The sequence below is a fragment of the Eschrichtius robustus genome, chromosome 8, assembly GCF_028021215.1.
Source record: "Eschrichtius robustus isolate mEscRob2 chromosome 8, mEscRob2.pri, whole genome shotgun sequence".
In the NCBI taxonomy this organism is placed as follows: Eukaryota; Metazoa; Chordata; class Mammalia; order Artiodactyla; family Eschrichtiidae; genus Eschrichtius; species Eschrichtius robustus.
Genome location: NC_090831.1, coordinates 20,482,373 through 20,500,391, shown reverse-complemented (window position 1 = coordinate 20,500,391; position 18,019 = coordinate 20,482,373). Strand labels below are relative to the sequence as shown.

Sequence of the window (18,019 nt, the reverse complement as noted above, 5' to 3'; positions counted from 1 at the left end):
TCCAGGTGTTGCCTGTGCTTTTCCAGTCATTTAACAAAAAAGGCATGTGACACCTACTCACATTTCTGGAATGACATCCAGTGAAAGAGTATGTAACTGTGGCTCTTGCTGACGAAAATGATAAATTTCAGAGGACACCCATTTCAACCCCCTAATTCCTCCTTGGGTATTTTTCTAAACTTTTAACTATTTATTTGCTCTCCAGTCATCTGAAGAAAAATAACATCTTATAAGCACTTTTTTCCTTTATGTGTTTGCCAACATATTAGAAAGTATAGTATTAAAGCATTAAAAAGTATAATAAATCTGTTTCTTTCTTAGCTTCCCACAACAAAAGAGTTATGCAATGATGAGATATCCATGAAAACAAATGATTCACCTTGATGACTGTATTTTGGGGAGGCTAGAGGCTTTGGACAAAGGAGTTACTTTGTTCTTAGCTTCTCTCTCGTTGTCTTTTCAGCTATGACCATTGCAGGAAAGGTGGAAGGAAGGTCTTAAGGCATTTTGTCTTTAGGCCTAGTCATGCAAGAACAAGACTAGCTCTTGCACAGGATGGTTCCAGCAAGGCTGGTGTGAGGCAGATGTGAGCACCACAGACTTTTGCTCAACCAGTAGAACTCATAGTTCATGAATTTTAATTTTATATTGTAGACAACAAACAATCTTACTTCCTCAGGAATAGGTGCTCATCTAGAATTTGCCCTAGGCCAATAAAATTTGTTCAAAATGTACCTACCCATAACAAAGTAAAACCTCAGGTTCCCGTAACCAGTTGTATCCAGGTAAGGAGTGCATATTTTCCTCTCTCCATCTTTGAGGAAGACCATTGATAAACCTGATTCTATTGTTCCACATTCTGTACCAATGACAGCTCCCAAGATGTCCCACCTTTAAAAAATGACAATCACTAAGAGTTAAAATAGTAAGTCAAAACTTTATAGAGTAAACATTTTATTTTTAATGAGGAACATATGCTTAGTAATGAATAATTCTGAAATAAAGATGTGGTACTACAGGGACTTCCCTGGTGGTGTTGTGGTTGAGAATCCGCCTGCCAGTGCAGGGGACATGGGTTCGATCCCTGGTCCAGGAAGATCCCACATGCCATGGAGCAACCAAGCCTGTGCACCGTGACTACTGAGCCTGCGCTCTAGAGACCACGAGCCACAACTACTGAGCCCGTGTGCCACAACTACTGAAGCCTGTATGCCTAGAGCCTGTGCTCCGCAACAATAGAAACCACCACAGTGAGAGGCCCACGCACTGCAACGAAGAATAGCCCCCGCTTCCCGCAACTAGAGAAAGCCTGTGCATCAATGAAGACCCAATGCAGCAAAAAATTAAAAAATTTAAAAAAATAAGATGGGGTACTACAGATCTTGGGTAATGAACAAAGTTTAAAACACATTCCATTCACAATTACAGTTTTTCTGTAGAGGCTAAGTTTAATCAATACTATGTATAGTGTGTCTACTACATGATAGCCTTTATTCTCAAAGCACTTACAGTTGAGGTGGGGAATCAAATTTGAACTAAGGAAAAAGGAAATCATAAAAGATAGTGCCATAATATCATAAATACTTGTATGCTGTTTTGCACACTAAAAAATAGTTATAGGATGAAAAGTCATACAAGCTGGCAAGAATCTAGCAAGTTTTCAAAAAGGGGATGGGATTTAAACTGTCATATAGGTATTTGAATATGTAGGAAAATAAAAATATCTAATATATAAAAACTCTTATATCTCCTTAGTATTTATCTCTGCTCATATCTAATTTGGCCACCGCTTTTCACACAACTAACTTGCTTACAGACAGAGGAAACTGGGACACAGAGAGGTAAGTGGCTTGCCTAAGGCCAACTGCCTGTTTGGTTTTAAATTGAGATCTTCTGTTTCTTAGTTCCCTGTTATTTTAGTAGTTAGAGTTCTAAAGAGGACACTGTGCCAGGACAATTACGTTGAACCGTTTGAGACCAAGATGTTTAGGAAATGCTTAATTTTTTGTCTTTTAAAAGGTTATTATCAATCATTCAAGGAGAAGCAGTTCTTTTTCTTTTTCTTCTTTTAAAAAACTTTTTATTGCAGATACTCTCCTTGTGTTACAGTCTTTCAGATTTATCATTTCTTTTCTTTTTTCTTTAATTGGAGTAAAATTGCTTTACAATGTTGTGTTAGTTTCTGCTGTACAATGAAGTGAATCAGCTATTGAAGGAGAAGCAGCTCTTAATAGTACTGGACCACTGTAAATACCAGGAATCTCTCTCGACTCACACAAGAAAATTTCACACTGCTTCACTGGTCTTTCACCTGCTCCATTTATCCCAGTAAAGCCACTCAGCCTACTGCTCCATAAAGCAAGCTAAGGTTATAAATGATGCATATGATGACTCCTTTTAGGCATCCATCTGCTTTAGAGTATTTTTAAAATGAAAAATTAAATTGGAAAAGATCAGATTGTCATGGACTGAAAGAACGTTTTATTCAAGGGAGAAATGAGATTAGTAGTCTTTTTCTCTTATTAGCTGTAAATGATTAACTCTTTTAGATTAATCTAAAGGAATTATTTTCATTGACTTCTACCACAGAGAGGGCTATATGAGGTATGATCCAGGCTGTACATTTCTGCTTAATCTTTATTTTAAAGTCCAACATATTCAATTTTACTCCAGTCTTTATTTATCCCACTGTAACTGTTGGAAGATAACAAAAGTGAGGTTATTTTCTTTAGAAACCCAAATATTTAAAATCAAAGGAAATGGAAAGTTTAGTTGGCTCTGAAGAGAAAAAAGCAGAGAGAAATCTGAAAATCATTTTGTAGAAGTCTCATTGCTTTAAATAAATTATCTTGCATTTATTAAAAATTCAGTAGGAGCTTCTTGTAGCACAAGCTCATTCTTCGTGAATCTGTATAAACACTGGCTCGAGCTTAGTTGGAGGCAAAGCATCCTTGAGGGGATCCCAGAGCTGCATCAACTACTGAGGGACCTCAGAGATGCCCTTTCACCTGTCTGGACTTCAGAATCCCTCTCTGTAAGGTTGCAAAGTTGTGGTCTTTTCCAATTACAAAAATGTCATGGTCTCTGACTCTCTCTTAATATAATAATTACATGAAGTAAAATTACAGCACGACCCAATCGTTGAGGCCAGCAGTGGTATTTAAAGAGCTCTATAGTTTTGGCAATATCTTGGATGGCACCACAATTTCCCTGAAAAGGAGTGTTACTTTTCTATGGTTTCAATTATGTTTTCTCCAAGGAAATGTGGTTCTTTGTGAACTGCATTTGAAGGAATGTCTGCTAGAGGGGAGAACTCTCTACAACATAGCAATTTATATTTATCTTTGATGGCTAATTCTAAAAAAAGATCCCTTACATTATTTATTATAAATACATTGGTATCTATTATTTATAATAGAGTGGGGCGAAGTTGGAACACACACAAAAAGTTTAATAATCAATAAAATGCCTTAAGGCAACTTCGTTCCTTAGAGGTAGCAAGGTCACAATAACATTTAATTTATATTTTAAAGTATGTCCTTCTACTTTCTGTGTCAAAAAGAGAGTTCTTTTTGTAAGCAAAAATAATTTAAAGAAGTTTCTTAGCTGGAAAGCTGATGATCCTCCCTATCAGCTGCTTTGGAATGCTTTGAGAATAAAATTAATTATGTTTTAATTAGCTTATACTTTAATAGTTTTAAGACGGATATGAGAGTATATGTATAATCGATTCACTTTGCTGTACACCTGAAACTAACACAACATTGTAAATCAACTATACTCCAATAAGAACTTTTAAAGAAGAATGATATGAGAGAGTAAAACTTAAATGCTCTCACCAAAAAAAACCCAAAACAAACAAACAAACAAAAACAGAAAAATATGTGAGTTGATGGATATGTTAGTTAACTAGATGAAGGGACTCCTTTTACAATGTGTATGTATATCAAATCACCACAATGTACACTTTAAATATCTTACAACTTTATATGTCAACTGTATCTCAGTAGAGCTGAAATTAAGAATATTTTCTTCACAAGCTTAAAAAGAGAATGATACATATTCTTTGAAGGGCAATCTGGCAGTAACTATCAAAATGAAATTACATACATACATATATATGTATATGTACACGTACATGTCTGATTCTCTAATTTTCTTTTAGGAATTTCTCTTTCAGAAATACTTTAACAAGTACACAAAAATTTTATTACAGTATTCTTTGTCTATCAATAGAGGTTGAGTTAGATAAACTGGTATAGTGCCTTTCTGAAATAATGATATATATTTACTGACTAGAAGAGACATTCATAATATATTGTTAAGTTTTAAAAAAAACAAGTTGTGGGACTTCCCTGGTGGCGCACTGGTTAAGAATCCGCCTGCCAATGCAGGGGACACGGGTTCGAGCCCTGGTCCGCGAAGATCCCACATGCCGCGGAGCAACTAAGCCCATGCGCCACAACTACTGAGCCTGCGCTCTATAGAGCCCGCGAACGACAACTACTGAAGCCCGCGCACCTAGAGCCCGTGATCCACAACAAGAGAAGCCACCACAATGAGAAACCCATGCACTGCAACGAAGAGTAGCCCCCGCTCGCCACAACTAGAGAAAGCCCGCGTGCAGCAACGAAGATACAATGCAGTCAAAAATAATAAATTTATAAAAAAATAAAATAAAATAAAAAATCAAGTTGAGTATAGTAAGGAAAATGTGACTCTAGTGGTTTTTTTTGTATAGTCAGCAAAATTTCTGAATGATATATGCCAGAATATATGCCTACATTTCAACAGTGTGGAGTGGGATTAGCACTGGAGGACTTTTAATTTTTACTTTGCACATTTTTTTTTTTTTTGCAAAAGGAAAATCATTTTCAGAAAAAAGAAAGGTATTCAATTTATAATTCAGAATGAAAACTTAAATTATCTCATCATAGGTTGATGAAACTACTAAGAATATGAACATAGGCAATAGAGGTCTTATATTTTAATCACCTTTTTTCCTACAAATATTGGCATAAAAGGCTCTAAAGGGTAGTGGAACATTTCACATTATCTATGAAAATTTTTTTGATTATATTTCCCAGAATATATTAAACCACCTAAAGTTGGTGACTTTAGGTTTGAACTAAGATATAGAATAGAGCCTGGCTATAAGATCCTACATTTACCAAATTCATAAGGTTTTTATCTACTAGATATTCTCTGAGGTTGAATAAGTTCATTACATTCATAAGGTCTCTATTTCGGATGAATTCTCTGATATTTAATATGGGATATGCCATAGGAAAAGACCCTCCACATTCATTTATATTCATGAGGTTTATCTCTAGCATGAGTCCTGTGAGGTCTAGCAATGTGTATATTTTGACTAAAGGCTTCTCCACCTTCATTGCATTTATAGGTTTTTCCTCCAGCATGACAGCTTAGGTGAAGGTAAAGGATAAGCTCTATTTGAAGGCTTTCCTGCATGCACTGCATTTCAAAAATTCTTTTCTTCAATCAGTTCCCCTATATTTCACTCAAATGCAATTTTGTTTTAGGTTTTTATTACATGCATTGTATTTATTTACACTCTTGTTGGAATAACATTAATAAAGAATATTGGCTTCAGAATGGTAGAAAGCACTCAGCTTTCTCACCAGTAAGACAGAAATATGACCTAGACTGAGGAAGTTTAGAGAAAATGATGTATTGCCTGGCATATTACAGTTTCAATAAATGTTAGTTTCCTTTTCTCCCCCTGTAAAATGTAGTACTATTTTTGTTTTAAAATAAGTGAAAGTGGCAATTCAAATGAACTTCTAAATTATAATGAGTATTTTTATTTTTTTCACACTAGAATTAGCAGAGCAGCAATCTTAGACAAAGTTGTAGTACAATATGCAAAGGGTAACTGCTTAAACAATTTAAGCAAGGGGATACTTAGCTGAAAGAAAAACTGTACTTTCTATCCGTGGGTTTTTTGTACAGTTTAAGATTTTGGCTACAAATCTATCGGGGTGCTTAAATTTATTACTTATGTGATCTAAATGGCCAAGTGGGTTTTACTTTAATAATAATGAACATGCCTGTAAAAAAAAAAAAGACCCACTTAATACAGTGTTAACTCAGTCTGTCAGTCTATCTTAAATTCACTTACCCTGAATTATAAGCTTAAATAAAATGCCAGAGGTAACATAATTCTTCTGGGTAGGATAGAGGGATCTGTAGAAAATAGCAAGAAGATGCTCAAACTGTTCTGAAGAGTTCTATGTAATTTTAAAGCCAATTTTTAATAAAAGCATCAACTGACATTGAAGGGGCTATAATGGAGATTGTTCTTGTTGGTCTATATGCAGTTTTGGTTTTCAAGGTATATGTAACATTCTTTGGAACTATCTCCCCAGAACAAGGAAGCCAATATAAATTTGTTTTATTGAGTTTATATTGCTTTTTTCTTGGTTTTATTCCAGTGGATAGCATTGAAATTTAAGAAAGACATTTTGAGTCAGTTTCAGGACTGACCCTCTTTTCTAAGCAATGCCATTAAAAAACAGAACTAATACTTGTATTTTGGTCTCTTTATAGTAAATCACCTATCAGAGACTAAGTCATGGCTGACCTGAGGAAAACATTATCTGTGCTCAAATTTTTTTCTATAATCTTAGATGAGCTGTTTTAAAATATATTTCTTGAAAGAGCTTCTTCAGAACAAATTTATAAAGCAGTTATCTTAATAGGGTGTGATGGTAGCAGAGCAGGATTGTTAGGGCTGGAGGTTGGAGAGAACTGGAAATAGTCAGGTCAGCAGTCTAGAGACTAATCTCTCTGACCATTTGGTAAGTCCTGTTTGCCCTCTGGCATCTTTTCTATGTCTTGCTGGTATGTGGGAGAATTCTGGGTATTCCATCTATTTGTTTTGTAGTATGATAGCAATATTCTCATTATTGGAAAATTGGAAAATAGAAGGAGTAGAAGAAAAATATCACCCATAACCATACTACCCCAGAGACAAGAACAATTTATATTTTACTATATTTATTTCTAATATTTTATATGTATATTTCCAAGCGGTCATGATAATATTAACACAGATGGTTTTGTATTTTGCCCTTTTTCACTTACATTAGTAATATACACATTTTCCAGGTTACTATTAACTCTTTATATATGGGTCACATAATATTTTACTACATATATGCCAAACTAGTCATTATTTCGTTGTCATGTTTCAAAATACAAAGCTAAATAATTGTACTACTTAGCATACTTTATGGGGCTGAGGAATTAAATTCTCAGTTTCCTAATGCTCCTGAATATGTTCTAGATAACCCTGAGCTATGTTTCGTGAGGTGTCAAGAGTTCTGCTTTTCCTTCGTATAAACTCCTACATATTCAGGACTGCCTTGTGGTCAGTGTGGAGCAGGTGAACTACTGAGGAAAGACTACAGAAAATGAAACATGCTGAAGAAGTGGGCATCTGAACATTTCAGTGCCAGCAGCCTCCTCTAAAGCCTTCTACAGAAAAACCCTATCACGGGCTAGTGTTATGCCAAGCTGTGAGGAATTAAATCTCTTTGGGAGGATTCAGATTCCATTCTCTTCTTTCTGTGACTTCAGTAAAGAGCGTCCTCTCTTGAAGAGGGAGTGAGCTGCTGTATTCTGGATGCTCACATGGACAGCTGGTTTGGAGAGGGGAAGGGGTTATTAACCAACTCAAGAATGACAGTGCCAAAAGCAAAGATGTACACGTGCTGCAAATTAAAGAAGGGTTTCAAATTTCTATGAAGGAATTCCAGAACAATGTTAGCATACCTAATCATATGAACTTACTTTTTTATTATTTGAAAATTTACTGTCTATGTTTCAAAACAGAAAAACAATCTGTGTAAATAGAAAGCAATTTTAGAACCCACATCAAAAGCAAACCAGAACAAGTAAGAAGTCTTTTAACAGCTTGCAACAAGTTTACTCTGATCCACTTTAGTACTTCCATGGTTGTAAAATATATCCAATTATCATTTTAACTAATACTGTCTTTTTTAAAATGACATTTCATTGATTTATTTAGAGAATCTAATGTAGGTTTCCTTGGACTATTCAACTTTGTGTTTCTTTCATATCTTATTAGTTACTACGAATATAATTTTTCTTTGAGTACCACTTTGGTCATATCCCATTACCGATAGTAAGCATAGTTGGAATAACAACCAATTTTTATGTCTTTTGATTGCTTATTATATGTCATGCATTGTGCAAAGTGCTCTTCATATACTGTTGCATAGGAAATTGAGTCATTTGTGGTGATGTGGATGGATCTAGAGTCTGCCATACAGGGTGAAGTAAGTCAGAGAGAAAAAAACAAACACCGTATATTAATGCATGTATATGGAATCTAGAAAAATGGTACTGATGAACCTAGTGGAAGGGCAGGAATAGTGACACAGATTTAGAGAACAGACTTGTGGACACAGTGGGGTAAGGGGAAGGTGGGATGAATTGAGAGAGTAGCACTGACATATATACACTACTATGTGTAAAATAGATAGCTAGTGGGAAGCTGCTGTATAGCACAGCGAGATCAGCTCGGTGCTTTGTGACGACCTAGAGGGGTGAGATGGGGAGGGTGGAAGGGAGGCCCAGGAGGGAGGGGATATAGGTATACATATAGCTGATTCACTGTGTTGTACAGCAGAAACTAACACAACATTGTAAAGCAATTATAATCTAATAAAGATGTAAAAAAAAAAGTCACACACACAAAAATACTCCTTTTTAGCCCTTTTAATGCTTAAATCTGAATTCTATTTTATCTGATTTGAATATCTGATATTAATATGCCTCCTTGCTTCTTTTGCTGCATTTATCTGGTATATTAGTTTCTCTTCTTTGACTTTCAACTTCTTGTGTTGTTCTAGTTTGAGTCTCTCATAAATAGTAAACATATAGCTGATTTTTTAAAAACCTACTGTGAAAATCTCACTTAATAAATGAATATATCTCACTCAAATTTATTGTGTACTGATATGTTCAGATTGTACTGATATGTTCCTGTCAAATTGTTTTCTGTTTTCTATTTACCCTGTTTTTTATTGTTTACTTTTTGTCACTTTCCTGGCATTTGTTGGACTAAGTCCTCTTTGTTTTATGTTAACCTAATGCTTTAGAAGTTATGTAGCCTATAAATGGCTAATATGATTTTTTTTTGAATTTTTGTATTTTATTTAACTTATTTTTTTATACAGCAGGTTCTTATTAGTTATCCATTTTATACATGTTAGTGTATATATGTTAATCCCAATCTCCCAATTCATGACACCAACACTTTCCCCCCTTGGTGTCCATACATTTGTCCTCTACATCTGTGTCTCTATTTCTGCCCTGCAAACCAGTTCATCTGTACCATTTTTCTAGGTTCCACATATATGCGTTAATATACGGTATTTGTTTTTCTCTTTCTGACTTACTTCACCCTGTATGACAGTCTCTAGATCCATCCACGTCTCTACAAATGACCCAATTTCATTCCTTTTTATGGCTGAGTAATATTCCACTGTATATATGTACCACATCTTCTTTATCCATTCATCTGTCGATGGGCATTTAGGTTGCTTCCATGACCTGGCTATTGTAAATAGTGCTGCTACGAACATTGGGGTGCATGTGTCTTTTTGAATTGTGGTTTTCTCTGGGTATATGCCCAGTAGTGGGACTGCTGGGTCATATGGTAATTCTATTTTTAGTTTTTTAAGGAACCTCCATACTGTTCTCCATAGTAGCTGTACCAATTTACATTCCTACCAACAGTGTAAGAGGGTTCCCTTTCCTCCACACCCTCTCCAGCATTTGTTCTTTGTAGATTTTCTGATGATGCCCATTCTAACCGGTGTGAGGTGATACCTCATTGTAGTTTTTTTTTTTTTTAATAGATTTTATTTATTTAATTAATTAATTTTTTTGGCTGTGTTGGGTCTTCGTTGCTGCGCGCGGGCTTTCTCTAGTTGCGGTGAGTGGGGGCTACTCTTCCTTGCGGTGCGCGGGCTTTTCATTGTGGTGGCTTCTCTTGTTGTGGAGCACAGGCTCTAGGCGCATGGGCTCCAGTAGTTGTGGCTCGGAGGCTCAGTAGTTGTGGCTCGCAGGCTCTAGAGCACAGGCTCAGTAGTTGTGGCACATGGGCTTAGTTGCTCTGTGGCATGTGGGATCTTCCCGGACCAGGGCTCAAACCCCTGTCCCCTGCACTGGCAGGCGGATTCTTAACCACTGCACCACCAGGGAAGCCCCTCATTGTACTTCTGATTTGCATTTCTCTAATAATTAGTGATGTTGAGCAGCTTTTCATGTGCTTCTTGGTCATCTGTATGTCTTCTTTGGAGAGATGTCTATTTAGGTCTTCTGGCCATTTTTGGATTGGGTTGTTTGTTTTTGTAATATCGAGCTGCATGAGCTGTTTATATATTTTGGAGGTTAATCCATTGTCCGATGATTCATTTGCAAATATTTTCTCCCATTCTGAGGGTTGTCTTTTCGTCTTGTTTATGGTTTCCTTTGCTATGCAAAAGCTTTCAAGTTTCATTAGGTTCCATTCGTTTATTTTTGGTTTTATTTATATTACTCTAGGAGGTGGATCAAAAAAGATCTTGCTGTGATTTATGTCAGAGTGTTCTTCCTATGTTTTCCTCTAAGAGTTTTACACTGCCCGGTCTTACATTTAGGTCTCTAATACATTCTCAGTTTATTTTTGTGTATGGTGTTAGGGAGTGTTCTAATTTCATTCTTTTACAAGTAGCTGTCCAGTTTTCCCAGCACCAATTATTGAAGAGGCTGGCTTTTCCCCACTGTATAACCTTGCCTCCTTTGTCATAGATTAGTTGACCATAGGTGCGTGGGTTTATCTCTGGGCTTTCTATCCAGTTCCCTTGATCTATATTTCTGTTTTTGTGCCAGGACCATATTGTTTTGATTACTGTAGCTTTGTAGTATAGTCTGAAGTCAAGGAGTCTGATTCCTCCACCTCCGTTTTTTTCCCTCAAGACTGCTTTGGCTATTCGGGGTCTTTTGTGTCTCCATACAAATTTTAAGATACTTTGTTCTACTTCTGTGAAAAATGCCATTGGTAATTTGATAGGGATTGCACTGAATCTGTAGATTGCTTTGGGTAGTATAGTCATTTCCACAATATTGATTCTTCCAATCCAAGAACATGGTATATCTCTCCATCTGTTGGTATCATCTTTAGTTTCTTTCATCAATGTCTTATAGTTTTCTGCATACAGGTCTTTTGTATACTTAGGTAGGTTTATTCCTAGGTATTTTATTCTTTTTGTTGCAAAGGTAAATGGGAGTGTTTCCTTAATTTCTATTTCAGATATTTCATCATTAGTGTATAGGAATGCAAGAGATGTCTGTGCATTAATTTTGTATCCTGCAACTTTACCAAATTCATTGATTAGCTCTAGTAGTTTTCTGGTGGCATCTTCAGGATTCTCTATGTATAGTATCATATCATCTGCAAACAGTGACAGTTTTACTTCTTCTTTTCCAATTTGTATTCCTTTTATTTCTTTTTCTTCTCTGATTGCCGTGGCTAGGATTTCCAAGACTATGTTGAATAAAAGTGGTACGAGTGGACATCCTTCTCTTGTTCCTGATCTTAGAGGAAATGCTTTCAGTTTTTCACCATTGAGAATGATGTTTGCTGTGGGTTTGTCGTATATGGCCTTTATTATGTTGAAGTAGATTCCCTCTATGCCCACTTTCTGGAGAGTTTTTATCATAAATGGGTGCTGAATTTTGTCAAAAGCTTTTTCTGCATCTGTTGAGGTGATCATATGGCTTTTATTCTTCAGTTTATTAGTATGGTGTATCACATTGGCTGATTTAAGTATATTGAAGAATCTTTGCAGCCCTGGGATAAATCCCACTTGATCATGGTGTATGATCCTTTTAATGTGTTGTTGGATTCTGTTTGCTAGTATTTTGTTGAGGATTTCTGCACCTATATTCATCAGTGATAGTGGTCTGTAATTTTCTTTTTTTGTAGTATCTTTGTGTGGTTTTGGTATCAGGGTGATGGTGGCCTCATAGAATGATTTTGGGAGTGTTCCTTCCTCTGCAATTTTTTGGAAGAGTTTGAGAAGAATGGGTGTTAGCTCTTCTCTAAGTGTTTGATGGAATTTACCTGTGAAGCCACCTGGTCCTGGACTTTTGTTTGTTGGAAGATTTTTAATCACAGTTTCAATTTCATTACTTATGATTGGTCTGTTCATATTTTCTGTTTCTTCCTGGTTCAGTCTTGGAAGGTTATACCTTTCTCAGAATTTGTCCATTTCTTCCAGGTTGTCCATTTTTATTGGCATAGAGTTGCTTGTAGTAGTCTCTTAAGATGCTTTGTATTTCTGCAGTGTCTGTTGTAACTTCTCCTTTTTCATTTCTAAATTTATTGACTTGAGTCCTCTCCCTCTTTTTCTTGATGAGTCTGGCTAATGGTTTATCAATTTTGTTTATCTTCTCAAAGAACCAGCTTTTAGTTTTATTGATCTTTGCTATTGTTTTCTTTGTTTCTATTTCATTTACTTCTGCTCTGATCTTTATAATTTCTTTCCTTCTGCTAACTTTGGGTTTTGTTTGTTCTTTCTCTAGTTCCTTTAGGTGTAAGGTTAGATTGTTTATTTGAGATTTTTCTTGTTTCTTGAGGTAGGCTTGTATAGCTATAAACTTCCCTCTTAGAACTGCTTTTGCTGCATTACATAGGTTCTGGATCGTCGTGTTTTCATTGTCATTTGTCTCTACGTATTTTTTGATTTCCTCTCTGATTTCTTCAGTGATCTCTTGGTTATTTAGTAATGTATTGTTTAGCCTCCATGTGTTTGTGTTTTTTATGTTTTTCCCCTGTAATTCATTTCTAATCTCATAGTGTTGTGGTCAGAAAAGATGCTTGATATGATTTCAATTTTCTTAAGTTTACTGAGGCTTGATTTGTGACCCAAGGTATGATCTACCCTGGAGAATGTTCCGTGAGCACTTGAGAAGAAAGTGTAATCTGCTGTTTTTGAATGGACTGTCCTATAAATATCAATTAAATCTATCTGATCTATTGTGTCATTTAAAGCTTCTGTTTCCTTACTAATTTTCTCTTTAGATGATCTGTCTATTGGGTTAAGTGAGGTGTTAAAGTTCCCCACTATTATTGTGTTAACTGTCGATGTCCTCTTCTATAGCTGTTAGCAGTTGCTTTACGTACTGAGGTGGTCCTATTTTGGGTGCATATATATTTATAATTGTTATATCTTCTTCTTGGATTGATCCCTTGATCATTACGTAGTGTCCTTTCTTGTCTCTTGTAACATTCTTTATTTTAAAGTCTATTTTGTCTGATATGAGTATTGCTACTCCAGCTTTCTTTGGATCTCCATTTGCATGGAATATCTTTTTCCATCCCCTCACTTTCAGTCTGTATGTGTCCCTAGGTCTGAAGTGGGTCTCTTGTAGACAGCATATATATGGGTCTTGTTTTTGTATCCATTCAGCAAGCCTGTGTCTTTTTGTTGTAGCATTTAATCCATTCACGTTTAAGGTAATTATTGATATGTATGTTCCTATGACCATTTTCTTAAATGTTTTGGGTTTGTTTTTGTAGGTCCTTTTCTTCTCTGTGTTTCCCACTTAGAAAAGTTCCTTTAACATTTGCTGTAGAGCTGGTTTGGTGGTGCTGAATTCTCTTAGCTTTTGCTTGTCTGCAAAGCTTTTGATTTCTCCGTTGAATCTGAATGAGATCCTTGCTGGCTAGAGTAATCTTGATTTTAGGTTCTTCCCTTTCATCACTTTAAATATGTCATGCCACTCCCTTCTGGCTTGTAGAGTTTCTGCTGAGAAATCAGCTGTTAACCTTATGGGAGTTCCCATGTATGTTATTTGTTGTTTTTCCCTTGCTGCTTTCAATAGTTTTTCTTTGTCTTTAATTTTTACAATTTGATTAGTATGTGTCTCGGCGTGTTTCTCCTTGGGTTTATCCTGCCTGGGACTCTCTGTGCTTCCTGGACTTGGGTGGCTATTTCCTTTCCCATGTTAGGGAACTTTTCGTCTATAATCTCTTCAAATATTTTCTCAGGTCCTTTCTCTCTCTATTCTCCTTCTGGGACCCCTATAATGGAAATGTTGTTGCATTTAATGTTGTCCCCGAGGTCTCTTTGGCTGTCTTCATTTCGTTTCATTCTTTTTCTTTATTCTGTTCCGCAGCAGTGAATTCCACCATTCTGTCTTCCAGGTCAGTTATCCGTTCTTCTGCCTCAGTTATTCTGCTATTGATTCCTTCTAGTGTATTTTTCATTTGTTATTGTATTGTTCATCTGTGTTTGTTTCTTCTTTAATTCTTCTAGGTGTTTGTTCTTTAATTCCTCTAGGTCTTTGTTAAACATTTCTTGCATCTTCTCGATCTTTGCCTTCATTCTTTTTCCGAGGTCCTGGATCATCTTCACTATCATTACTCTGAATTCTTTTTCTGGAAGGTTTCCTATCTCCACTTCATTTAGTTGTTTTTCTGGGGTTTTATCTTGTTCCTTCATCTGGTACATAGCCCTCTGCCTTTTCATCTTGTCTATCTTTCTGTGAATGTGGTTTTTGTTCCACAGGCTGCAGGAATGTAGTTCTTCTTGCTTCTGCTGTCTGCCCTCTGGTCTAATCTAGTTTCTTTAACACACATATTTGCCCTTAAAGTTTTCTATTAACATTAAGATTTACCCAAGATCTATATCCTCACTCCAAGCAAGTTAAGAACTTTGGCAGTATTTTAATTCCTTCTTCTTCTCTTCTTGTCTGTCTCCCTCTGTACCTCTCAAATTGAGGTCATCTGGGCTTTAATTCCAATTTTTAATTAAAAATTTTCAATAATCAATACTTTTTTCAGTCTGAACTACAAGCTTTACTTTTTTCCTTGCTCACTCCTCTTTCTTGAATCTATCATACTCCTCTTGGATTAATTTCCAGGTATACATCTTCTAGTAATTCTTTCAGAGAGCATTCAGGGGTAGTAAACTTTCTGAACCCTGTGTGTCTGAAAATTTTTATTTTTCCCCAATACTTGTATGATATTTGACTGGAAGAGAATGTTATGTTCCAAATAATTTTCTCTCAGAACATTAAGATAACTGCCTCATTTTATAAAATTATGCTTAGTGTTACTAAGGAACGTATTATACAGTGAATCTCATCTAGAAGCTTTTAGCATTTCCTCTTTTATCTGCATTCTAAAGTTTCTCCCTGATGGTCTAGGACTGGATATTTTTCCATCCACCTTGCTAAACATTTTCATTCATAGGAACTATGTCTTTTTCTTTCTTCTTCTTTTTTAAGTCTTGTGAACTTGTCTTTAATTATATTTTTGAATATTTCATTCCACATATTCCCTCTGACCCTTCCTCCTTTTGGAATTCCTATTATTTCTAATGTTAGAAGTGCCAATCTCCCCCCCTACACTTTAAATTTCTTTTTCTTACATCCAATAACCCTAAGTTTCGGAAAGATTTCAAGACTCAAATTTCCAGCTCATTAATTTGTTCTTCAGCTATGCTTATGCTCATATTCAGAGGGAAAAAATCCATTAAATTTGTTTCAACAATCATATATTTTCATTTCTCACATCTCTATTTTTTCCTCACAAAATCTGTTTTAATTTCACAAATGCAGTGTGCTCTCTTATCTCTCTGAGGGTATCAATTATACTTCTTATAAAATCTCCATTTGTTTATTCTGCTACTTCTATTTTCTCAGCTCTTAGTTCTCTAGTTTGATGAATTTTTTTTAATGGAGTGGAGTTTCCTCAGATTTGATGATTCTAGATCATTTGCTTAGATTTGTATCTGCTATTCTTCCTTAGTTTTGGTGTAAAAATGCCCACCAATGGGAGCAGATGTGTCCTTGGGTGGGGGGTACCATAGGGGTCCTTGAGGTTTCCAGTTACCTGGCATTGCCCTGCTTCTCCATTCCAAGTGTCCGCATTCACTGCTTGTTCCTAGGGGCAGACATGCCTGCACAGAAGTGTGTGCAGTCAAACACCCACCTACTTAGCAATCCCGACAGCAGGACCCCAGAGACCCATCTGATTCCTGTGTCCAGTACCTAGGACCCTTTTGTAGTGTCTCATTCAATATATGTTTTGGGTTATAGTTTCCTCCTTCCAACAGATCCTTTTCTTCTCTCTCTTTCTCTCTCTCTCCTTTCTTTTTCTTTTGTGCAACACTTCATGATTCCTGACTCAATTAGGGCACACTTTCTTGTCATTATAGATTCATTTGCTTGTTTTCTGTAGTTTCCAAGGATTTGGGGCAGGTGGGGAAGACTAGAGCATGCTGTGTTGATTCAATAGTCTAATATTCAATTATACAGCCATAAAAAATAATGAGATAATGCCATTTGCAGCAACATGGATGGACCTAGAGATTATTACACTAAGTGAAGTAAGTCAAAGACAAATGTCATATGATATAACCTATATGTGGAAGCTAAAAAAAGGATACAAATGAACTTATTTACAAAACAGAAATAGACTCACAGACATAGAAAACAAACTTATGGTTACCAAAGGGGAAAGGTGGGGGGGGATAAATTAGGAGTTTGGGGTTAGCAGGTACAAAATACTATATATAGAGACTTCCCTGGTGGTCCAGTGGTTGAGACTTTGCCCGCCACTGCAGGGAGTGTGGGTTCAATCCCTAGTTGGGGAGCTAAGATCCCACATGCCTTGTGGCCAAAAAACCAAACCATAAAACAGAAACAATATTGTAACAAATTCAATAAAGACTTTAAAAATGGTCCACATCAAAAAAATCTTTAAAAAAATACTATATATAGAATAGATAAACAATAAGGTCCTACTGTATAGCAGAGGGAACTATATTCAATATCTTGTAATAACCTATAATGGAAAAGAATCTGGAAAAAGAAAAAGAAAAAAAAAGGATCTGAAAAAAGAATATATATATACATATATATATGTATAAATGAATCACTTTGCTGTACACCTGAACCTAATACAACATTGTAAATCAACTACACTTCAAAAAAATAGTTTAATATTCATTACATGTGTGGAGCTTCTCTAACATGAATACTTTGGTGACAGCAAAAAAACAGATATTTTTTAAAGTTATCTTAATAGTTAAAAACATACAATGTTTTCATTTGGGATGAAAGACAAGTATACAAATTCCATATTCTAGTAACGTGGTTTTCTACAAAGCCCACTCCCACCCAAAGACAGCCTCAGATGGGTGAGATATGGTAGTTGCTAACTAAATGATGTGTTTGTGAGGTTAAGCCAAAGTTCAGAAAGGCTCACAGAAATTAACAATGTATCTATTTAAGTTTCTCTCTTGCTGAAGTAACAGATGTGTCTTCTTTAGGAAAAAGAAAAGAAACTTTAAAATCCCACTTAAAATAAACCTATCAACATACAGCTTTATGATGTAAAAGGCAAACAGCTTTTGCATCCTTGTGATCTGAGATCAAATAATATTTGACTCAAATGGAAAGAAAACAGGAATATTTGGAAAGTGGGTTCCAAAAAAGTCATAATGACACTGGCTTTTTTTTCTTGCCATTCATATGAAATGTTTTGAAGCTATTATTAGAGAGGACTGCATACTCTTTTTTCTCTCTCATAATTCTTATGGGAGAAAAATATAGTTAAACGAGATGAAAATATTATATCCATATTAATAATTTAATTTTTCTCTCTTAAAAGAAAGTGACCTCAAAGCTACAGTCCAATCAATTTAATTGGTCACTCTTGAATAGAGTGGGGATTTACCACCTACGTTTTATGTCTATTTTAGCAGGTGAGCTTCTGATGATAAATTCTGTGGGTGGTGATGGTTGAGGGGAGGAATGAGACAAATATTCAGTAAATCTGCCTGATAAAACACAGCAAGAATTTCACTACCAAGTTCCTAATCTGTATTTCTTTGTCAGCTTGTACCAAGAATTTCACTACCAAATTCCTAATCTGTGTTTCTTTGTCAGCCCGTACCCTAGGTAAAAATGC

The 18,019-nt window shown here is 35.8% G+C and overlaps 1 protein-coding gene across 1 annotated transcript in view; it reads right to left on the bottom strand.

Annotated features, from left to right (window-relative positions):
- RELN (reelin) overlaps positions 1 to 18,019 on the bottom strand; it is a 523,882-nt gene that overhangs the window by 182,156 nt on the left and 323,707 nt on the right. The window contains exon 12 of the mRNA XM_068549918.1: positions 740 to 891. Coding sequence (XP_068406019.1) covers positions 740 to 891 — 152 coding nt within the window. The remainder of the gene's footprint in view (positions 1 to 739; positions 892 to 18,019) is intronic.